Source organism: Crocodylus siamensis, chromosome 2 (genome assembly GCF_052110815.1).
Source record: "Crocodylus siamensis isolate JL-2025a chromosome 2, ASM5211081v1, whole genome shotgun sequence".
NCBI classification, from domain to species: Eukaryota; Metazoa; Chordata; order Crocodylia; family Crocodylidae; genus Crocodylus; species Crocodylus siamensis.
In genome coordinates this window covers 18,385,823-18,406,515 of record NC_143396.1, presented here as the reverse complement: position 1 = coordinate 18,406,515, position 20,693 = coordinate 18,385,823, and the positions used below count along the sequence as shown (strand labels likewise).

Genomic DNA, 20,693 nt, shown 5'->3' with positions numbered 1-20,693 from the left:
CTCCCAAGTCAGAGCTTCCTGCTGCTGAAGCCTCCTGGCTCTGCAGGCTCAATAAAATGGCTCCTTGTGCCAAATCTGGCCTTTGGACCATAGGCTGCCAACCCCTGCAGAAGTTCTTAAACTGAAGCGAAAGCAATGAGCTGTACTCTAGTACTACTGACAGTTCAATCAGTTCCTACTTCCTATAACCCTAACAGTTCCTATCCTTCAAGGTGAGATGGGAGAGGAGGATTATGAGCAACTGGGTTACCTGTGAGTAACTTTTTTCCATTTTGAAAAGCACTATCTAGCAGGTCTTACACTAGCAGTCTGTACAATTTTGTGGCTTTGTCATTAGTGAAAATGCTTGCATTTTTTAATTGCCACTAGGTGGCAACTGCATACAAGTCAAATAATCTACCTAGGCCTGCAGATGCGCACTGGGTCCAAGCTCTGATGCTACTATGGTGACTTTGACCGCTACCATACTTTCCCTGCGTGGTGAATCTTACAGAGATGACTTTGGAAAGAACATCTTTATGCAAGTTGTTTCTCAAACACCTGTAGAAATGTAAATAGCTAATAAGTATCTCTTACTCTATGCAGAGGGAGTCACTGTGGCCAATACATAAAGAACTGGATTTTCCAAATAGTCTCATAATATTTATTTTTTCATCTTTCTGTAGTACAGTCTTTTTAGAGCAGTGGGATGTGCTTATCCAGCTTAAGGTGGAGGCAGTAATGGGAAAGCCCTCATGACTCAACATTTGTATTATTTTCCTATGGCAAATGTACTGCTGCAGGTAAGGGACAGTTTCCCTTTCTACTTCAGCAGCAGCCATTGTCCTTAGTCCTGAATTATCTCAGAGACCCAAGCTTTTAGTTCTCCTCTCCTCCTTAGCTGAATTGTCAGTGTATCTTGGCGCACAACGTGACTAGTGATGTCCCCATTTTGAGCAAATGTGTTTTTTAGGTGAGAAGAGATCACTGTTCTTACCTTCCTTCAAGAAAGAGAGAGAGCAAAATTTAACTCTAAAAAAGAGAGAAAAGAAGAAAAAAGAGAGGAATACAAAAACTCAAAGGAGACGCATGACAACTTCAATAGAAGCATATTAATTACTTACTCATGTTTGTGTTCTGTTGCTTTACACTCTGAGGTTTGAGTACATGCCTAACAATAGCAACAGCTCGTGAAGTGACAGGATCGACCACCATATCAGTGTCTGTGCAAAGTAGTGGAACCCAGCTTAGCCAACAGATGAAGTAAATAGCCAGCTGCCACCTTGCATCTGTTCAGTCTAACCTCTTTGCTATTTTTAAGTTATTTTTTTCTTTCTATGTCATCTCTACACTGAAAGACTAGAGGAACTAGACACGCTTATTTTGGTGAGTGGTTTTAGTCAATGCTTTTAGTTTTTAAAGAGTATTTTCTTTAGGGCTCTAGGCCAATGCCGGGATTCAGCAGCACTAAATGCTCACAGAAATAATTAAGATCTGCCTTGATTCTGCTTGGGAAGCCACCTCCTCAGTCATTTCTAGGCCCTCTCTTTACTTTTTAGACTTGGATGAATTTTTCTATGTCCCTTTTGAAGTTCTTAGATCTTCAGACATGAATGTGAACCTAGTTTTTCTCTTGTTAGTGTGCACACTTTGGAGATCAGTATGCTAAAGGTGGCCAAATTCAGGCTGAAGAGAACCACAGAAGAGGCTGAAGTGGTTTTGCTATACTGCTGTATTTTCCTGGTTTGTGCACACATACCGATTAGAATGTAACAGCTCAAAATGTACATCTGTCCATGGCCTGAGCTGTAGTGGAAAGGGCAAAAGATCAGGATGGCCTTTTGATTCCTCCGGTGCTACTTCAGAATCCCATATGAGTGAATTCAGTAATGATCTCCTAGGAGTTGGAGACCCTGAGGAAAAGGGGGGTGAAGACTCTTGTGATGGCTGTGTATACTTCTGGATAGTAGATCCAGCAGTGGATCTATCCATGCTGAAGTGGTTGGCATCAGACAGAAGGCAGTTGGGGTTTGCCAGTTTCCAGCTTGTTATCGTTCCCTGCTTCACCTCTATTTCCTGCCCCTTGCCTCCCACAAAGAAATGTCTGATTTCTGCCAAATAAATTGTTGGGAAAGCAGGGCTACAGGAGAGGCTGGGATACTTGACTTCTCACTGACTTCCAGCAAAGCAGTTTATGAATGCCTCCTGTGAACATAGGTGATGCGCAGGGAGGGCACAGGGGGACATGTGCCCCCCCTGAGATTTGCTGCCACTGGCTTTTGTGGTGGTTGCCGCCCCCTCCCTCACTGCCAATGCAGCCACCAGCGGCTGTGGGCAGTCCCCACTCACTGCCACTGACAATGCAGGCAGCGGCTGCGGGTGGTCCCCACTTGCCGCTCACTGCCATGGTGTCCCCCCCCAGTCACGGGAGGCACCAGTCATACATGGCTGTGAAAGTATTAAACCAGTATAATTGGGTGATAACTACATGTCATTTCTTACTGTACAGTGAATTTTACACTGATATACAAGTTGTATAGGCTGTAGTAGCAGAGGCATCTTGCTACTACAGCCCAGACATGTGAGTTCAAGCCCTGCTTTTGTAGATAACCTTATCCCACATTAGGACATAGTAATTGCATCTCAGAGGATGCATCTACATGTCCATTAATGTGCTTTAGTTAATGCGCATTAAATTGATTACCCCCATTATGAGGGTTCCTCTATGTGAGTGTGGAGACTGATTAATCAAGTCTGCTCTGATGCACTGTAATTACAGAGCATTGAAGCAATCGCCATGCTCCAGCAGTCTCCTGTGTCTTGGTTATCAGTGTCCCTGTGCTTCAAAATGGTGGTAGGGGGCACTTGAACTGAAGCTTGTTTAAAGAGTTTTAGTTCAAGCACCTCCACCATGATTTTGAAGCATGGAGATGCTGGTACACTAGACACTGCAGCGTTTTAATTAAAGTGGCTCTTAGAGCTACTCTAAAGTGCTACCCCCCTCACCCTCAGAGCATTTTTATAGATACCTATGATTTTTTTTTTTTAGTGACACTCTAATGCACATTAAATAGACTAAAAATGTCCTGAGATACTAGGAAAATGCACATTAACTAAAGAGAATGATTTTTAAGTGACGCGTAATGTGCGTTAGCCTATTGAAATATGCATTAGCTAAATAGCATGGGGTCCCTGTAGACATGCAGGGATGCTGCTGTGACACGCTGTAATTACAGGGAATTAATCAAGTCTGCTGGAGCGTGCTAATTAGCACACTCCAGCAGCCTCAGTGTCTTGTGTATTTGGTGTCCCCATGCTTCAAATTAGTGGTGGGGGTGTCAAATGAGCTTTAGTTAAAGATGTTGCCATTTTGAAGTACAGGATGCTGCATACACAAGACAGTGTGGGCGCTTTAATTAAAATTGCTCTCAGAGCAGCTCTAATTAAAGGCCTCTCCTTACCCCTGGAGCATGTGTAAAGATGCCTATGGTTTTTGTAGTGATGCTTTAATGTGAATTAAAATAAGCGAATGCATGTTAAAGTGCATGTGTTGACGCACCTAGAATAACATAACATGTTTGCAGTATGGTCCTGAATATGTAAATTTAGGGGCTCTTCAGAGTTATCCCAGCGAGGCTATAGCCACTTTTTTGCAGTACACGAATGTCTGAAATCATCATGTTAGCAGTGATATTGAGGAAGACCAGGATTAGTTTTCCTTTTTGTCTGTTTCCATTATTATAATTTTAATTTAATTTACTCTTTAGTTTGCGTGGTTGTGAATTTTAAACTGCATAGTGACATTTCTAATTTTAAAAATGCACATTCCCGGTATACTCAAATCCACAAACATTATGTAATTTTGGTATGTTCTTTTCACTACTTTCAGATGAGTTATCTGAAATTATAACAACTGAAGTTGATACATGTTACCACATGCTAGATGTTACAAATTACAAGTTAGTGTATGCTTTCTGTCTAGATGATAGTGTGCAATGACACAAAATAGCAAGAAGTTATCATGGGTGGCACATGTTGCACTTTGCTGACAGATGTGTTACTGGATGCAATCATTCCTATGAGCCTATATCTCCAGAAATAAAAGGTAGTCTACTAGCTGCTGGTTATACCTAGGCTTACATTGTGTTCTCCACTGATACAACCAGATACTTCTCAACTTTTTATCTTGGCGGATTTCATAAACCTACTAAACAATCCTTAATATATTTTTTTTATACATTTAAAAATGCAGCTGTAGAATCTGGGACAAACTAATGGAAGCTGCAGAAGAATCTATGCCTCTAGCTTAGTGTAGGAATCATAGACTCTTAGAAAATGAGGGTTGGAAGGGACCTCAGGAGGTTGCATCTAGTTCAACCCCCTCTCAAAGCAGGACCAGCCCCAACTAGATCATCCCAGCCAAAGGAATATGAATTGCACACACTGTCTAATTGAAATCAGCTTGTTTGGTGCTACTGCTTCTGAAAATTTATTTGAAATAAGGCAGGTTAAAACATAAAATTGCTTACTGATTATGTTATATGATGCATCCACAGATTATGTTCAAGGAGAATCTTTTTTCCCCCTATATCATTCAGTCATACTCCCCAAACTTCAGACAACTGTTTTACAATTTCTTGAGACTTCTAAGGTTTTCACTTGAGTCCCATCTTTACAAATAGCATGACTCAATCAGCAATCCAGTCTGATTGATTGGAGAGTTCATGGTAAAGAAGGGCAAGGAACTCCACATGAACTTGTGCAGTCACAGGATAGTAGCAGCACTCTATGCTCAGATTAACAGGTGATATTGCTAGTATCAGTGAATATATGACACACACGCTAATGGTTAATAACAAATATATTTTTGTTTTCCTAAGTTAAACTTTAAAAAAGCATTTTTAGTTGCTATAAATATTTACTCTTAATTTACAGAATATTCAAGGCATCTCCAAGCATCCTGTTCAAATTATTAAGAAGCAAAACATAAAAGGTACATCAGCTATGTTTTTATTTATGTAGCTAAGACATATTTATCAAAACATTTTACTAAATGAAATGTTTTTATTTTAAAACAGAACCATATCTCAGAGATCCTGAAAGAGTAGATTCTCACTGCATTGTTTATAGTGTTGTCTTTTAAACTAATCTGCTTTCTTCTGGTTGCTCCTTCCAAGGAGGTTGTTGCCTCTTTATTGATCTATGTAAGCAAGCTCATGAAGTTGATGTTCTGTACCACTAAGGTGTTTTCTTGTCCCTAACTTGTGGTCTTTTCCCCCAATTGCAAACTTGTATAGTTGTAACCAAATGAAATTACCCTGCCTTACTGTAATAGAAAACTTAGGAAGCATTCTTTGTGTCTTCATTTCAGAAAACTTCTCAAGGGGGTGTCTTTGCTAGATCATGCAGGTCAGACTAGCAGCCAAAGACCAACTTTTCCTTTGAACAGTAGTCAGTCAGGTGTTTTATTTGATAAGGAAGCTAGGTTCAAGCAAAGATAGCGCACACAATTCTGGCATGTCCTACAAAAGCATGGCCCAAGTGATAGGCAGAGGGCTGGACCCTACAAGTAGCTGCTTAGGACCACGTTGTTGGGCTCCTGCTGTTTTGTTGTTCTTAAATGGAGTGGACCTTTGCATAATGGGGCCACCTTTCCTGAGAGGGATAAAATCACTTACTTCCTTCTATTGATCTATACACTAAGTGAAAATATAAAGAAAGAACAGATTTTCAAATAACAAAAATCTTAATATAAGTTTCTATTTGGCAGAAGAAAGAACTCTCAGGGCAATTTGCTTTTATTCTGTCTTGTTCTTAACTATTTCAAAATGTAAAAAAAAGTGGATGTAGGTGGATCATGTGCTACATGATGCATGTATCTACATGCATGCCTTACTGCAGAGTAGATTAATTAGCTCCACAGTAAAGTGTCACCATCTACATGTGAGCTGGTATTAAGTTGCAGTAAACTAATTAACTCTGCTATCAGATAGTATTGTGTGGGAAAGTACTATTTTATGGCAGAGTAATTTGCTGCACTGAAATGCATGCATAGATCTTGACTGTGGACATAAATTGTGCCCAATCTGCCCAGTGAGCCACCAGGAGCCTGCTCCCCCCTGGCTCAAATTGATGCTGTCCCAGGAGCATATGTAGATACTGTGCCTGGGGGCAGTTTACTCCAGTTCAAACTATTTTGGAAGTTTATTGTTTTATAACTAGGCAAGTTTAACATCAAGCTGGCCAAATGATTCATGAATCATGGGCCCTTTTCAAAACCATATTTCATAGATTTCATAGACATCAGGGCTGGAAGGGACCTCGGGAGATCATCAAGTCCAGCCCCCTGCCCAAAGGGCAGGAAGTCAGCTGGGGTCATAGGATCTCAGCAAGATAAGCATCCAATTTACTCTTGAAGGTGTTCAATGTAGGTCCTGGAACCACCTCCGCTGGCAGACTGTTCCAGAACTTGGGGGCTCGGACAGTAAAGAAATTCTTCCTTATGTCCAGCCTGAAACGGTCTTGCAGGAGTTTGTGACCGTTTGACCTCGTAATCCCTTGGGGCGCTCTGGTGAACAGACGTTCCCCCAGATCCTGGTGATCACCCCTGATAAACTTATAGGTGGCCATCAGATCACCCCTGAGCCTGCACTTTTCCAGGCTAAAGAGTCCCATGTCTCTCAGCCTGTCATCGTAAGATCTGTTTTCCTGACCTCTGATCATGCACATGGCTCTCCTCTGGACTCTCTCAAGCTTCTCCACATCCTTTTTGAATTGTGGAGCCCAAAACCGGATGCAGTACTCCAGCTGCGGCCTCACCAAGGCCGAGTACAAGGGGAGAATGACATTCCGGGATTTGCTCGAGAAGCATCTATGGATGCAACCCAGTGTTTTGGTCGCTTTACTAGCCGCAGCATCGCATTGGAGGCTCATGTTCATCTTGTGGTCAATGATGACCCCCAAGTCTCTTTCTTCTGTAGTGCTATCCAACGTAGCACTGCCGAGCCTATAAGGATGCCGCAGGTTTTTCCTCCCAAGGTGGAGAACCTTGCATTTTTCAGTGTTAAACACCATGAGGTTCTCGTCTGCCCATTTGCTGAGCTTGTCCAGGTCAGCCTGGATCACCCGCCTATCTTCTGGCGTGGATGCTTTGCCCCAAAGTTTGGTGTCATCGGCGAACTTGGCCAGTCCATTCCTGACTCCAATGTCCACATCATTAATGAAGATGTTGAACAATATGGTCTAAGGACAGAGCCTTGAGGGACCCCACTGGTCACAGGGCACCACGATGAGTGACTGCCATCAATTACAAACCTCTGGGTCCGACCACGGAGCCAATTTCCCAGCCAGCGGATCATGGTGGAGCCAAGGCCACAACTGGCCAATTTGGCCAAGAGGTGATCATGGGATACCAGATCAAAAGATTTTTTGAAGTCAAGATATATGACATCAATCTCTTCTCCCTTGTCCAGGTGATAGGTCACCTGGTCATAGAAGGAAATGAGATTGGTCAAACAAGACCTACCTGCAACAAACCCGTGCTGGCTATCCCTTAGGATGTTAGCCTGGGCCAGTCCCTCAAGGATGGCCTCCTTAATAAACTTTTCTAAGATCTTCCCCAGGATAGAAGTCAGGCTAATGCACTCTCCTCCCTTTCTTGAAGATCGGCACCACATTGGCCTTCTTCCAGTCTTCGGGCACTACACCAGAGCGCCAGGAGTTTTCAAAGATCTGTGCCAGGGGCTGGGCTATGACGCTCGCCAGCTCCTTGAGTACCCTGGGGTACAGATTGTCAGGGCCGGCTGACTTGAAGGTATCCAGCTTCTCAAGGTGTTCCTTCACGAGGTCAGCATTTTTGGAGGGTAGGGGATCCCCATCACCCGGATCTCCCTGTCCCACAGCAGGCATGGGCATCCCATGGGACTGATGAAAGACTGATGCAAAGTACCTATTTAATAGGTTGGCTTTTTTCTGGGCGTCAGTTGCCAGTTGCCCCATCTGGTTTAGCAGGGGTCCAACGTTGCCCTTGCTTTTCCTCCAGCTCCCCACATATCTGAAAAAGGACTTTTTGTTGTCCTTGATGCTTGAAGCTAGTTGGAGTTCAGTTGCAGCCTTGGCTTTCCTGACTACACCAGCGCAGAATAATCCTCCTTGGAGGTGAATCCTGTCCTCCATCCTTTGTAGGCTTTCCTTTTTAGCTGCAGGAGGTCCGCTAGGTCCCTGGAGAGCCAGGGGGGCTGCTGTGCCTTCTTGCTGCCTTTCCTCCGTGTTGGAATAGATTTAGCTTGTGCATTGAGGATCGCTTCCTTGAGAAGCAACCACTCTTCTTGAACTCCCATCTCCCTGGGGTCATGGTCCCTAAGGGCCTGACCGACAAGCCTCTTGAGCTTGTCAAAGTCGGCTTTTCTGAAGTCAAGGACTTCTGTGTTGCTGACTGACTTGCCAGCTTTATGGTGGATGGTGAAGGTGATCAGCTCGCGGTCGCTGTCACCCAGCTTCCCATCAATCTCTAGGTTGCCGATTAGGTCGTCCCCCGTAGCCAGTACCAGGTCGAGCAGCGCTTTGCCTCTCATTGGCCCATAGACTTCTTGAGTCAGGTAGAGGTCATCCACGCACAAGAGAAAGCTTTGTGACCGCTCGAATTTTGCTGAGTGATCTTCCCACGAGATGTCCGGGTAATTGAAGTCACCCATGACAACCAAGGTCCTGGAGCAAGCGGCCTCAGTCAGTTCCCGGGCGAACTCCTGGTCAAGCTCAGGACTTTGAGTGGGAGGTCTGTAGTAGACTCCCACCATTGTGTCCCCTGTGCTGTTTTTCCCACGAATTTTTACCCAGAGGGTCTCTAGCTGTCCATGCCGGTCGCCAACATCAGCTTGCAGGGACATGCAGCTTTCCTTCACATAGAGAGCTACACCCCCCGCCCCTTTTGTCAACACGATCCCTCCTGTATAGGGTATAGCCCTCTATACCCGTGGTCCAGTCATGGGTGGAGTCCCACCAGGTCTCCGTTATCCCAATGACATCATAATTCTTTGCACTGAGCAGGAGGATGAGCTCATCCTGCTTGTTGCCCAGGCTCCTGGCATTAGTGTACAGGCAGGCAAGTGTCCCCTTGGGGGCTCTTGCCTTGCCCACAGATTGTGCCAGGGCTGGGGCAGGGGTGGGCTCCCTTAAGTGCCTTGGTCTGCTGGCTTTGCAAGGGTTGCTCAGCAGGCCAGCAGTGGCAGTAGTCCCCCCATCCCCCAGTGGGCTTAGTTTAAAGCCCGGTGGAGCAGGTCAGCCAGCCTGGCTGAGAAGAGCCTCCTCCTCAGGGGGGAGAGGTGGAGGCCATCTCTTCCCAGCAGCTCGCTGCCTGTCTCGCCAAAGAGCAGGCTGTGGTCGTGGAAGCCAAAGCCTTCCCGATGACACCAGCGCCGCAGTCTTTGGTTCACTGCGTGGATCCTCCTTTTCAAGTTCTCTTTTGCAAACTTCTCCAGATGTTGTATTTTTCTCCTTTCCAACCAGTTAGTAACAATCAGTAGGAAAGAAAATATGCTACACTTCAAGCAACCTTTTTTATACCAAAATTAGGATTCCAATTATACATTCAGTAGCATTTCATTATTTCATAGTTATTTGTCACACTTCCTTTACCTTTTGGACTTCAGGCACTAATATTTGGATGTTCAAAGCAGCTGCATGTTCTCAAAATTTACTTCTGTGTTTAACACAAAAATAAAATATAATTTAAAAAATCGCTTTTCCTTAGCATTCCCTTCTACTCTTTACTAAGTGACATAAAGTAACATTACTACCAGTGGATGTTCAGTGAGGTGCTCTAGTGTTTTTGGAAGAACTGGTTTGGTAAAAGAGAAGGATTGGCATCTCTATTGGCTAAAGTTAAGGTTGGTGAATATGATTTGTTGTCTACAGTAGTTGTGGTGGTGATAACGTGAGCCGTTGAACAGAAGGCTGAGTTGTTCAGTTTCTGATGTACTTTTTTATGGCTCTGTCCAAGTATGGCATGTTTAGCAATCTTACCTATTTTGCAACAAAGGATATTTTACATCTTGTTTTGTTTCTGTGATACAGTATATGGTTTTTCCTATCTTTTTCTCTAGGAAAAGACAGTGAGATAGTTACTGTTTCCCCAAGGGCCACGTTTGTTTCTGCCAAAGGATATACATTTCTAGCAGCAGGTAAGATAATCCTCATTATTATTGTTATTATTTATTATTAATAGCTAGAGTCCTATGATCTCTGCTTCTGGTTGTCTCTTAAATGCCACTGCATCTTTACTAAATTTGCCATGAAAACCCAGATTAGACACTGGCCAGCTATTGATGTTATGTATAGATATATCTTCAGGAACTGTTAGACTGCTACGTTCTGACATAGCTGGCTTGCTTTGAGGAAAGCCTTAATGATCTCCAATATTTTGAAGCCCAGGAATTCTTCACCAAGAGTATATCTATATGCATGACTATAGCTTTTGTAGGAATATATAAGCTGCTGTGAGTTAAAGGTATCAATAACAGTGTATCTGTGACAAGATGGAGCTTGGCATAGGCTGCAGCCTTGCCTAAGTAGCTGTTCAGATACTTGGACACTTAGCTTGCACTAATCTTCAAACTGCTACAGCTATACTGCTCTGTTATGTGCTTGCTTGTGTACACCTATGTGTCTGCCTGAGTTGCAGTCTGGAGACTACAGGATAGACATACTGGTGGTTCACCAGCCATGAAGCATAGCAGCCAGTTTCATGGATAATTAGCCAGCTACTGCTCAGATACCTTAAGGAATTTTTTGGGGTAGTTTGCTTGGAATTCCATTAAAGAAAATGTAGTTGAACATCATTACAGGGTTTGTTATACTTTCATTTGTCTCAGACCTCTAATTCCTTCAGTTTCTTCTGTGAAGAGGATAAGAAATGTTTACAGTCAATTAGGTGGCTTACTGCATGGAACAGTGCTTATTAGTGAATTTAAGTTTGGTAATAATATTCTGAAACTTTCACCATTCGTGCAAAAGCTTGGTTAGTATACAAAACAAATTTGAACAAGAATTGTACACTGGAAAATGCACTTTTTTCTTTTACACAATAACTGCTTTTTATTTATATATCTAGTACAGAAATGGTTAGGAATTAAAAAATATGGGAAAATAACTTTTTTAGTTTCTGGTAACTGATTTTTATTTGGTTGAGTCGTAAGAGTTTGAGAATTACTAGTTGCATACAGCGTCATTTTTGAGTCACAAAAACAGTTTTAATAATTATAGAATCAGAGAGAAATAGGGCTGGAAAGGACCTCCAGAAGTCATCTAGTCCAACCCCCTGCCTGAGGCAGCATCATCCTTATCCAAACCATTCCATACACTCCATAGTTTAAACTCTAAATGAGACTGCCTTTAACCCTGACACAACATAGACCTGACACCCTAACCTACTACAGGTAAAGCAGGGGAACCACAGCAGCCAACATCCTGTTTCTATGAAATGTTGTCAGTATATGTTCAAGACATCCCGGGTAGAGGGCCACACCCCCTGCTAGAGAGGAAGCAAAACACCCGGTCCGTACCCACCTGACCATGGGGTAAGTGAAAATATAAAGAATATATTTCTTCCTGACCCCAAATATGGTGATTGGTCTGACCCTGAAGAGAGGGGCAGGACCCTTTAGCCAAGAACCTCTGGCTCTGCTGGTAGCAGAGGAATCGGTACACCCCAGTTGAAGTCCCCAACCTTGGCTGTAGTTGACACCCAATGCTCCTTTCTATTCCACTATCTCACTATTGATCCACATTCTCTCTGCAACAAGAGGGAAAAGTTGCTTTCCCTCTTCTTTATGGTAGCTCGTCAAGTATTTGAAGACTGCTATCATGTCCTCTCTTAAGAGTCTTTTCTGCAAGCTGAACATGCCTAGCTCCTTCAGCCTTTTCTCCTATAACTTGTTTTCCAAGCCTTTTACCATATTTGTTGCCTGCCTCTGGACCTTGTCCAAGTTCTTCACATCCTTTTTAATAATGGAGGTCAGATCGGCACACAGTACTCCAGATGAGGCCTAACCAGTGCTGAATAGACAGGCGCTATCACCTCCTGTGTCTTGCGCCTAATACTTCTATTGATGCATCCCAGAACCACATTCATCTTTTGTGTAGCTGCATGACACTGCAGTCTCACATTGAGTCTGTGATCTACCAAGACTCTCAAGTCCTTTTCCATAGAGCTGCCATCCAGCCAGATGTTATCCATTTTATATTTGTCTTTTTTGATTATTCCTCCCAAGGTGTAACACGCATTGAACTTCAACCTATTAGCTCTAGCCCAGCTTTCCAATCTGTTGAGATCCTTCTAATTGTATTTGCATTCTTCAATATGTTCACAGTTCTTCCCAGTTTTGTTGGCTGCAAACTTGCTCAAGAAGCTTTCTCTGCTAGCATCCAAATAATTAATAAACAGATTGGATAGTACCAGGCCCATGACAGACCCCTGCGGGACTCTACTTGAAACCTCATGCTATTCTGACATGGACCCATTAATAGTTACCCTTTGCTTGTGGGTATTGAGCCAGTTTTCTATCAGCTGTGTTGTAATTTCATCAAGCCCATGTTTCTCCAATCTGTTTATTAAGAGATTGTGTGGGACCTTGTCAAAAACCTAGCTGAAGTCCAGATGCACTATATTCACAACATCATCTTCATCCACCCAAGTAGTTATTTTATCAAAGAAGGAGATCAAATTTGTTTGACACTTGTTTTTGATTAATCCATGCTAGCTGTTTATGAACAACTTTTCTGCCTCCAGATGCTTGCAAATGGCCTCCTTAGGGTATGTTCCAGTAACTTCCCAGGTACTTTGGTGGGCTAACAAGTCTGTAGTTCCCTGGGTCCTCCTCCTTGTCTTTTTTTTAAACAGGAGCACTGTGTTGGCCCTTTTCTAGTCCTCTAGTAATGGGCTCATCTCCCATGACTTCTTAAAGATCATTGCCAAGGCTTCTCTGCCAGTTACTTCAGTACTCTGGGATGAAGTTCATTCGGCCCTGCTGACTTTAATTTATTCAGACCTATCAAAAGTGACAGTCTCTCTTGTTATCTTCTCCTTCAGCTTGCCCCTTCCCCTATCCAGATAATCCTTATTAGGCTTCAGCTTAATTTTTTTGTGAACACTGAAGCAAAGTATCTGTTGAGTAGCTTTGCCCTTTGGAAAGGAGTTCCCCTTGGCTTGATAACAGAGGACCCGCAGCTTCCTTGGTCCTTCTTTTCTGTCCAACATACTAGTAAAACCTCTTCTTGTTGTCCTTAACCTACTTCAACAAGTACAGCATGTTCTTTATCCTTGCCTTCCTGATTTTGTCTCTACAAGTTCTCGCTATTTTCTGGTATGCTTCCTTGGTGACCTGTCTATTATTCCATTGCTTGTATGTTTTCCTTTTGCATTTGAGGCATTTTAGAAGCTCCTCATGCAACCATATTGCTCTCTTGCCATTCTTCTTGTGCTTCTATCATATTGGGACAGTTTCTTGTTGGGCATCCAATATTTTGCCATTTAGAAGTTCCCAGTCTTCCTGGGTGCCTTTATTCTTCAGTCTGTCTTCCATGCCTATTAACTCAAGTCGTATGAAATCTGGCATCCTAATTTTGCTGACCTCGTGCTTTGCCCGTCAGTATCTGGAATTCTATCATCTCATGATTGCTTCCTCCCCAGTTACCCATCACCTTTACATCCGCTAAAAGCTCTTCCCTTTTTGTCAGGATAAGATCTAAAATAGATGATTCCCTAGTTGTATTTTCCACCTTCTGGGACAGGAAGTTGTCCTCCACACAAGTTAGGAACCACCTCAATATTTTGTTTGGCTGCATTGTTCTTCCAACAGGTGTCCATGAAAATGAAGTCTCCCATCAATACTATCCCATAGCTTTTGGATCGATTTATCACCTGCTTGAACATGGCACATCCACCTACTCTTCCTGATTTGGTGGCCTATAATAAATCCTCACCATTACACTGGTGCCACTTCTTTCACTTTTCGTCTTCACACAAATGCATTTTGCTTTGCTGTCTTGTTCCTGAGCCAGGGAACAAGCGTATGTGTTTTGACATACGAGGCAACACCATCACCTTTGCTCCCAGCCTTGTTCTTCTGAAACAGTGTGCAAACCTCAGTGTTGACATTCCAGTCATAAGAGCTGTCTTACCAGGTCTCTGTGATCCCAGTCAGAACATAGTTCATTTTACAGGCTGCAGCTTCTAGCTCATGTTGTTTACTCTCTATACTTTTCATATTCGTATACATGCATCGGACATATTTTGCATTTTGTCCTATTCCACTTCCCTTTTGCATGCAGTCCTGTAGCTGTCTGGCCCTTTCCCAGAGTTAAGTTGCTTCTTTGAATCCTTCCTCTATGGACTATGTGCTCTATTGTTGGAGAGTTTTGATCACTATCCCCTGTGGAACCTAGTTTAAAGCCCTAAGTTGGCCAAAGATGCATCTTCCCATTCTCATCAGATGGATCCTTTTTCTTGAGAGCAGTCTTCCACACAAGAAAATTCACCCGTTGTTAAAGAAGCTGAAGCCTTCGCGTTGACACCAGTCTCAGCCACGCGCTCACTTCCAGGATTTAATGGTCTCAGCCTGGACCCTTGCCTTCCATGGGAAGAATTGATTAGAACATCACTTGTGCTCCAAGATCCTTCATCCCCTGCCAAGAACTGATAGTCACCTCTGATCTGCTCAGTGTCATTCCTGGCAGTATCATTGGTGCCTACATGGATGAGCAAACAGGAGTAGTAATTGAAAGGCTCCATGAGCGTTGGCCATCTCTCTGTGATGTCCTCTTGGGCCCCCAAATCTGGACAACAAATTGGTGCCCCTGTCCCCCACAGAAGGGAGTCACCAACTACCATCACTCTACTCTTCCTTCTTGATGTAGTGGTTATAGAGCCCATGTCCTTAAGGCCTTGCATTTCCTGCTCTCTAGGCTGCTGCCTTCTCAGCCTCATGCCTGCGGATGTTGTCTTCCCTGTCTTTTCCACAAGTTTCACCTTGGAGTGCTTGAAAGTGGTTGAAGAAGGGTGTTTGTATCTGAAAGCTTGCAAAGAACAATTTTTCCAACTATTTAGTTGGTCTAATAAAAGATATCACGTTTACCCAAAGAACCTTACCTGAAAGCAGTTGCTAACTTCAATCTACTCTTCTTCAATTCTGAGGGCCCTCCTTCTTCAGGTAGTTATGCTCACATCAACCAGCGGTCTGATGGAAATTTGGATTTAGCGCAAAGACACGTGTAGCATTTTCATGTATTTTATTAAAGTTATTACATTTTATTCAATAAAAGAGAATTAGTATTTAGGAAGTTCAGGAAATCAGTTTGACAGCAACTATAAAAATACTCCTTCCTGGTAAGATCAAAATATTAGAAGGTGTGCTGAAATTTTTAGTTCCGGAGTATCAAGCTGCTTGCTGCACTTTCTTACATACTCTTTACTGTATTTTTTTTATTCCATGTAGCTTATATACAGAGAACAAAACTCAAACCTGAGACTCTACAGAGTAGGGATTCCATTAACTGACACCTGGTGGTGATGATGGAAAAACATATACGGAGCTCATTAATTGAAAGCTGTTTGGTGACTCCTCTCTAGCTGCAAGCAGTGCAAGAAAGCTTGGGCTGAAACTGTAGATATCCCAGGCTTACTTGAGTGATTCAGTTGTACAGCACCAGCACGGCACAACACAGCCACTAGCAACTGAGAGAGAGAGACTAATTTTAGGGCAATATCCATGTTATCCTAGGGGCAGAAATTTCACCTTAAAAGTGTTGTTTTATCCCACACTTATTCTGCATCCGTCTTTCCCTCCCTGATGATAAAGTTCTCTTTGTTTTAAATCTTTGGACTGCATTATTTGGATTCATGTGTACACTAGAGACAGCATAATGGCCACAAAATTAAAAATGGCAAAATAAACAATAATCCTTACAAAGTTATATATTCGTCTTGTAAGGGTAATGGAGATATGTGATGATGTAGCATATGTATGAGATTATAACTAGTCTCCAGTACATATTCATTATGGTATGATTTACTTACTTTCAGGGTGATTACCTATAAATTTTATTTGCTAGATTTTTCCCAAATTGAACTAAGAATCCTTGCACACCTGTCCTGTGATACAGAACTTCTGAAACTATTCCAAGAACCTGAAAGCAGTGATGTTTTTACTGTTATGGCTTCTCAATGGTAAGAAGAAACTTATACCATAAACTACTACCTAAACTAACAAGATGATAGAAGTATCTTGCACTTCATTATTGTTGTATATAGATGTTAGAAAAGTGTATTTAGCTATAAAACTTATTTTAAGTTGGTTACTTTTTCAAAATACTGGGCACTAACAGACCTGCCAAAATGATTTCAGAATGGTGAACTATTAGAATTCCTTGTCCACAGGCCAGAATGCGGGGGGGCGGGGGCATTGTATAGTTACTTTCTTCCCTTCCACGGTGGTAGTGTCAGTGGTAATGTCTGTATAGCTGACCAAGATAAGCCTGGTAGCTGAAGTAGTCATATAATTCATTACAAGTAATGCAGTGTCCAAATTTTGACATCGTATCGCATAATTATTCACAAATGAATATTTAAAAGTACCAGTTTACCTGCTGACTTGATTAGCCTCATGAAGTGGTATAAAAATGGTGTTCACTCTGGGATACCTTTTGATAATATTAGGTTCAGTTTCACCCTTTATAAGTACAAGCCTTTTGAAAACCTGTTTGAACATCTGGCATAGGCAAAGGAATCAAAATTATGTGCAGAGAGGTAAATGAGAGGACAGCTCGGGATTTTTGTGGGCCTGTCTATTTTGGCACTGTCAGCCTCCTGATAAACCCTCTGATACCTTGGAGGAAGAACATTGTTTCAACCTTTGAGTAAATGCTTCTCTGCCTATTCACAGGATTATTACTGCTTGCCAGTTTCCGGAGGTTAGAGGTTGTTAGATCAGTTCTCAAAGAACAAAGAATGATGCTGTACTAGAAATTTTGGTGGGGTTTGAGTATATTGTTTATTATTTCTTGTATTATGGTAGTACTTTGACACCCCAATCAAGGTTGGAAACCCATAGTACTACACACTGAACAAACATATAGTAAGAGGTGATCTGTAAATCAGGAATGTGCAAAATATGGACTTACAGGCTGGATCTGGCCCACCAACAGATTCAATCCAGCCTGCAGGCAGGCTGCCACTAACTCACTGGATCTGGCTCATGGGGAGCAGGTGGCTCTGACTTTGGCTTCCGCATGCTGCCAGGTGAGTGTGCCGGGCTGTTTTTGCTGCACTGGGTGGGCAGGTATGACTACTTCCACCCAGCAGCATCAATTCTTGATGTTGTGGCAACCACTGTGGTACCCAGTCAGGGGCTTCTGCCATAGTGGGTGGGTGGTGGCATCAGCCACGAACACTGTTAGCAGGTTCAGGAGCCCTAATGCAGAACCTGATCCACAGATGACACTGATGCCCTCCATGTACGGTGGAAGCTCCTGCCCAGGGCCCTGACCCAGAACCTCTGACAATGTCAGCTGTGGACCCAGGCCATAGCTTCTGCTGCACCAAGTAGGCTTCAGTGTCAGCTGTGGACACAGCCAGCAGATTCCATGTTGGGGCTCTGGAACCTGCCGGCTGTGCTTGCAGCTGACACCACCACCCGCCTGCCACAGCGGAAGTTCCCACTGGATCCACAGACATGTGTTGGGGCTCCTGGTGAACTATAGCTCCAGTTGGGTTATGGAAGGAAAGAGTGCAGGAGGGGGACAGAGAAGCTGAAACACAGAGAGAGACAGAGATGGATGTGGCCCTCAACAGGTCACCAGAACTCATTAAGTGGCCCTCCAGCTGAAATAATTGTCCAGCCCTGTTGTAAAGCTTTTGAGATATGACCTAAATAGAAAATACAGGCAATGGAATGGGGAGAGAAGATATACAGGGAAAAGAGAATGATGCTCTGTAAGCTTCCAGGTTTTTTTGTCGGTTAGTTGATCATGCATTTGTTCTTTCTTTTCAACTGTTTGGCTGGGATTTTGCTAGGACAGGATTAGCTGAAAAAGGGATACAAAAGGTTATTATTAAAGGAGAAAGATAAGAAAAAAGGAGACCACCAACAGGAGATGGAGCAAGGATTAAATAAAGAGAATGAAGAGAAGATTGAAGAGAGTAAGCGGAAATAGCTAATCATCAGAATTTTCAGCCTAAGGCTGGAGAACCAGTCAGGGGCCAATTTAATCATTATTGTACACAGATCCCAGTTCCAGATGCTTAGTTTCTGCACTTTCTGAATTTCTTTAGACATTAACTTCTTGACTTTTTTTGAAGTACTGGAAAGAAATAGGGTACCTAGGGTGTCTATACTCATGGTTCAGGTTCGGAGGTGGGGAGGCAGGGGCAGATTTTTAATTAAAGCAGCTCTCAGACAGCTGCTCTAACTAAATGCCTCAGTCAGATGTATTCGGCATCCTGTGTTTCAAAATGGTGGTGGGGGCACTTCAGCTAAACTTTTGTTTGAGTCTCCTCTGATGCGTTCTACTTAGAATGCATCAGAGCATGTGTATAGGCACCGCAGTTTTTTTTGTCCGCCTACCAACCTTTGGATCAAAGCAGAGTGCATTTGTAGCCTGATAGCTCATGGAAGAAAGACCTGCATCCCCAAGAATATAGTTCTTAAGAGGCAAACTGAAAAGCATTATCTAAAGATAAGCAGTCTTTCTTTTTTAAATTCAGTTGTGGATTGATATAAATGGTTCTTAGTAGGGTGGCACTGGTATATCAGTCCCATGTCATATTGTCACCAATAAAAGGAAAATTGACATTATTGGCAGTTGGTTTTTCTTGGCTGATAATGTTGCCAATTAAGTGCTGTGTGCATGTGCACAGCCACAGCACAGCATGCAGATGGTCAGGAGTTCAGCCTGGTAGCATGGAGAGCAGTGTCTGGCTGGTAAGTCTGTTGAGGGGAGGGCGTGTGGTGGGAAGGAAGAGGTATGGGAGGGCAGATTGAGGCCCTCACCGTGTGGGAGGGAGTGGGGCTGCGGCAGGCACTGCATAGCCAGGGTGAGACACAGAGTGGAGCTGCAGCTCATTTGGGGGCTCCACCCTTGTTGCAAGCACCCTGGAAGGGGTGCGCGGGGTGAGGGCAGGGTGGCCCTTGGATCTATTTATGGGGCAAAGGCGGACTGCCACTGCGGACTGGGGCCAGGAGCAGCACTGGGCTCTTCCCGGTGGGGGAGGAGTCTGGAACAGGCTGCGCTTGGGGTGGGCAGTGGTGCTGGGGTGGGGGACCTGTGGAGGAGGCTGTGGCCACCTCAAAAATTCGCTGAAGCCTCCCCCTTCCAGCACCGCCACCACCCATACCAAGCGCAGACCCCACATCAGGAAGAGCCTGGCCCCAGCCTGCAGTGGCAGCTTGCCCTTGCCCTGCACACAGGTCTGGGGAGCATATGCCCTCCTGGGGTGCATGCAGTGGCAGAAGCCACCCCATGCCCTGCTCCACCTTTTCTGGGCATTGCCTGCCCCTACCCCATCTCCACTCCCTCGCTCACAACGGGCACTTGATCTGCCTCTCCCATTCACCTTCCCTTGTCCCTTCCCCCCACCAAAAGACTTATCATTTGGATGTCGCTCTTCATGCTGCCAGGCCACGTATCAGCAATCAGATTAGTATTGGCCAATATGGCTCATTAAAAACTGGCCATTGATATGGGCTTAAAAATCTATTGGTGCACCCCTCATTCTTAGTTTTCGTGTGTTCTTGATGGAATTAAATCCTTTTTTCAGTTTGGAGGTATATTGTAATGTGTATATATGAATAGGAATCAAGTTTTCTGTCAACTCCAGGCAGGGCTCCAGACATGTTATTCTACTCAATAACATCACGGCTCTTGGCAGCTGCCAACCTCTTACAGTTGCTATGCAGTATCTTTTGATTTTAATGAAATATTGCAGTCAAATATTTTTATTAAATAGAATTGTCATGTCTGCAAAACTATTACATAATAATTCTGCCAAGTTGCTGACTCCTTTTGTAGGCTACAAAGGACCAACTCACAAGATCATTATAAATTCTAGTTTATTAGGTGTGGTCTGAAGCTTTAATAAAATTATAAATGTAAATTCTGGGGTGTTATGATGGGTACTGGTCCCCTTAACACATATACACACATGCACTCACTCATTCAGACCCATGTAGTATGGCGTATAGCTGTAGTGATTGTGGGAGCACTGGTGTTTATAAATCTACCTATCCGAGGACCTGCAGATCTGCTGTCGATGGTCAGCTTCCTCCAGGGTGGTATCTTCTCCAGAAGGGAGTCACCTGCTTGTCCTTCTATCTTGGTAGGCTGGATGAGGGGGTGCCCCGAGGGTCATGCTTCACTGCCTTTCATCCCTTTCTGGCAGACTTGTGTGATCCCCCAGCATTATCTTGGCTGCCCAATCTGGAGGTTGCTGTCCCACATAGGTCTTGAGTAGTGCACGCCAGCTCTTAGTTACAGTCACTGGGGGTTTTGCCCCATGGTGCAGTTTTGGGAGTCCACCCTTGACTTCATTGACTCAATGGCTGTGTCTTGCAGGTTCCAGGAATCAGTTCTTTGGCTTTATTAGCTTAAAATGGCTTGTAGAATAGAGTTTTGTAATGGTACGTTTCTCCGGCTACACTGTTGTCAATTAACAGCCAGAGGCTCTT

The 20,693-nt window shown here is 43.6% G+C and overlaps 1 protein-coding gene across 1 annotated transcript in view; it reads left to right on the top strand.

The window, feature by feature from the left end:
- Positions 1–20,693, top strand: part of POLN (DNA polymerase nu) — a 244,747-nt gene that overhangs the window by 96,040 nt on the left and 128,014 nt on the right. The window contains exons 16-18 of the mRNA XM_090035427.1: positions 4,915–4,972; positions 10,080–10,157; positions 16,084–16,198. Coding sequence (XP_089891553.1) covers positions 4,915–4,972; positions 10,080–10,157; positions 16,084–16,198 — 251 coding nt within the window. The remainder of the gene's footprint in view (positions 1–4,914; positions 4,973–10,079; positions 10,158–16,083; positions 16,199–20,693) is intronic.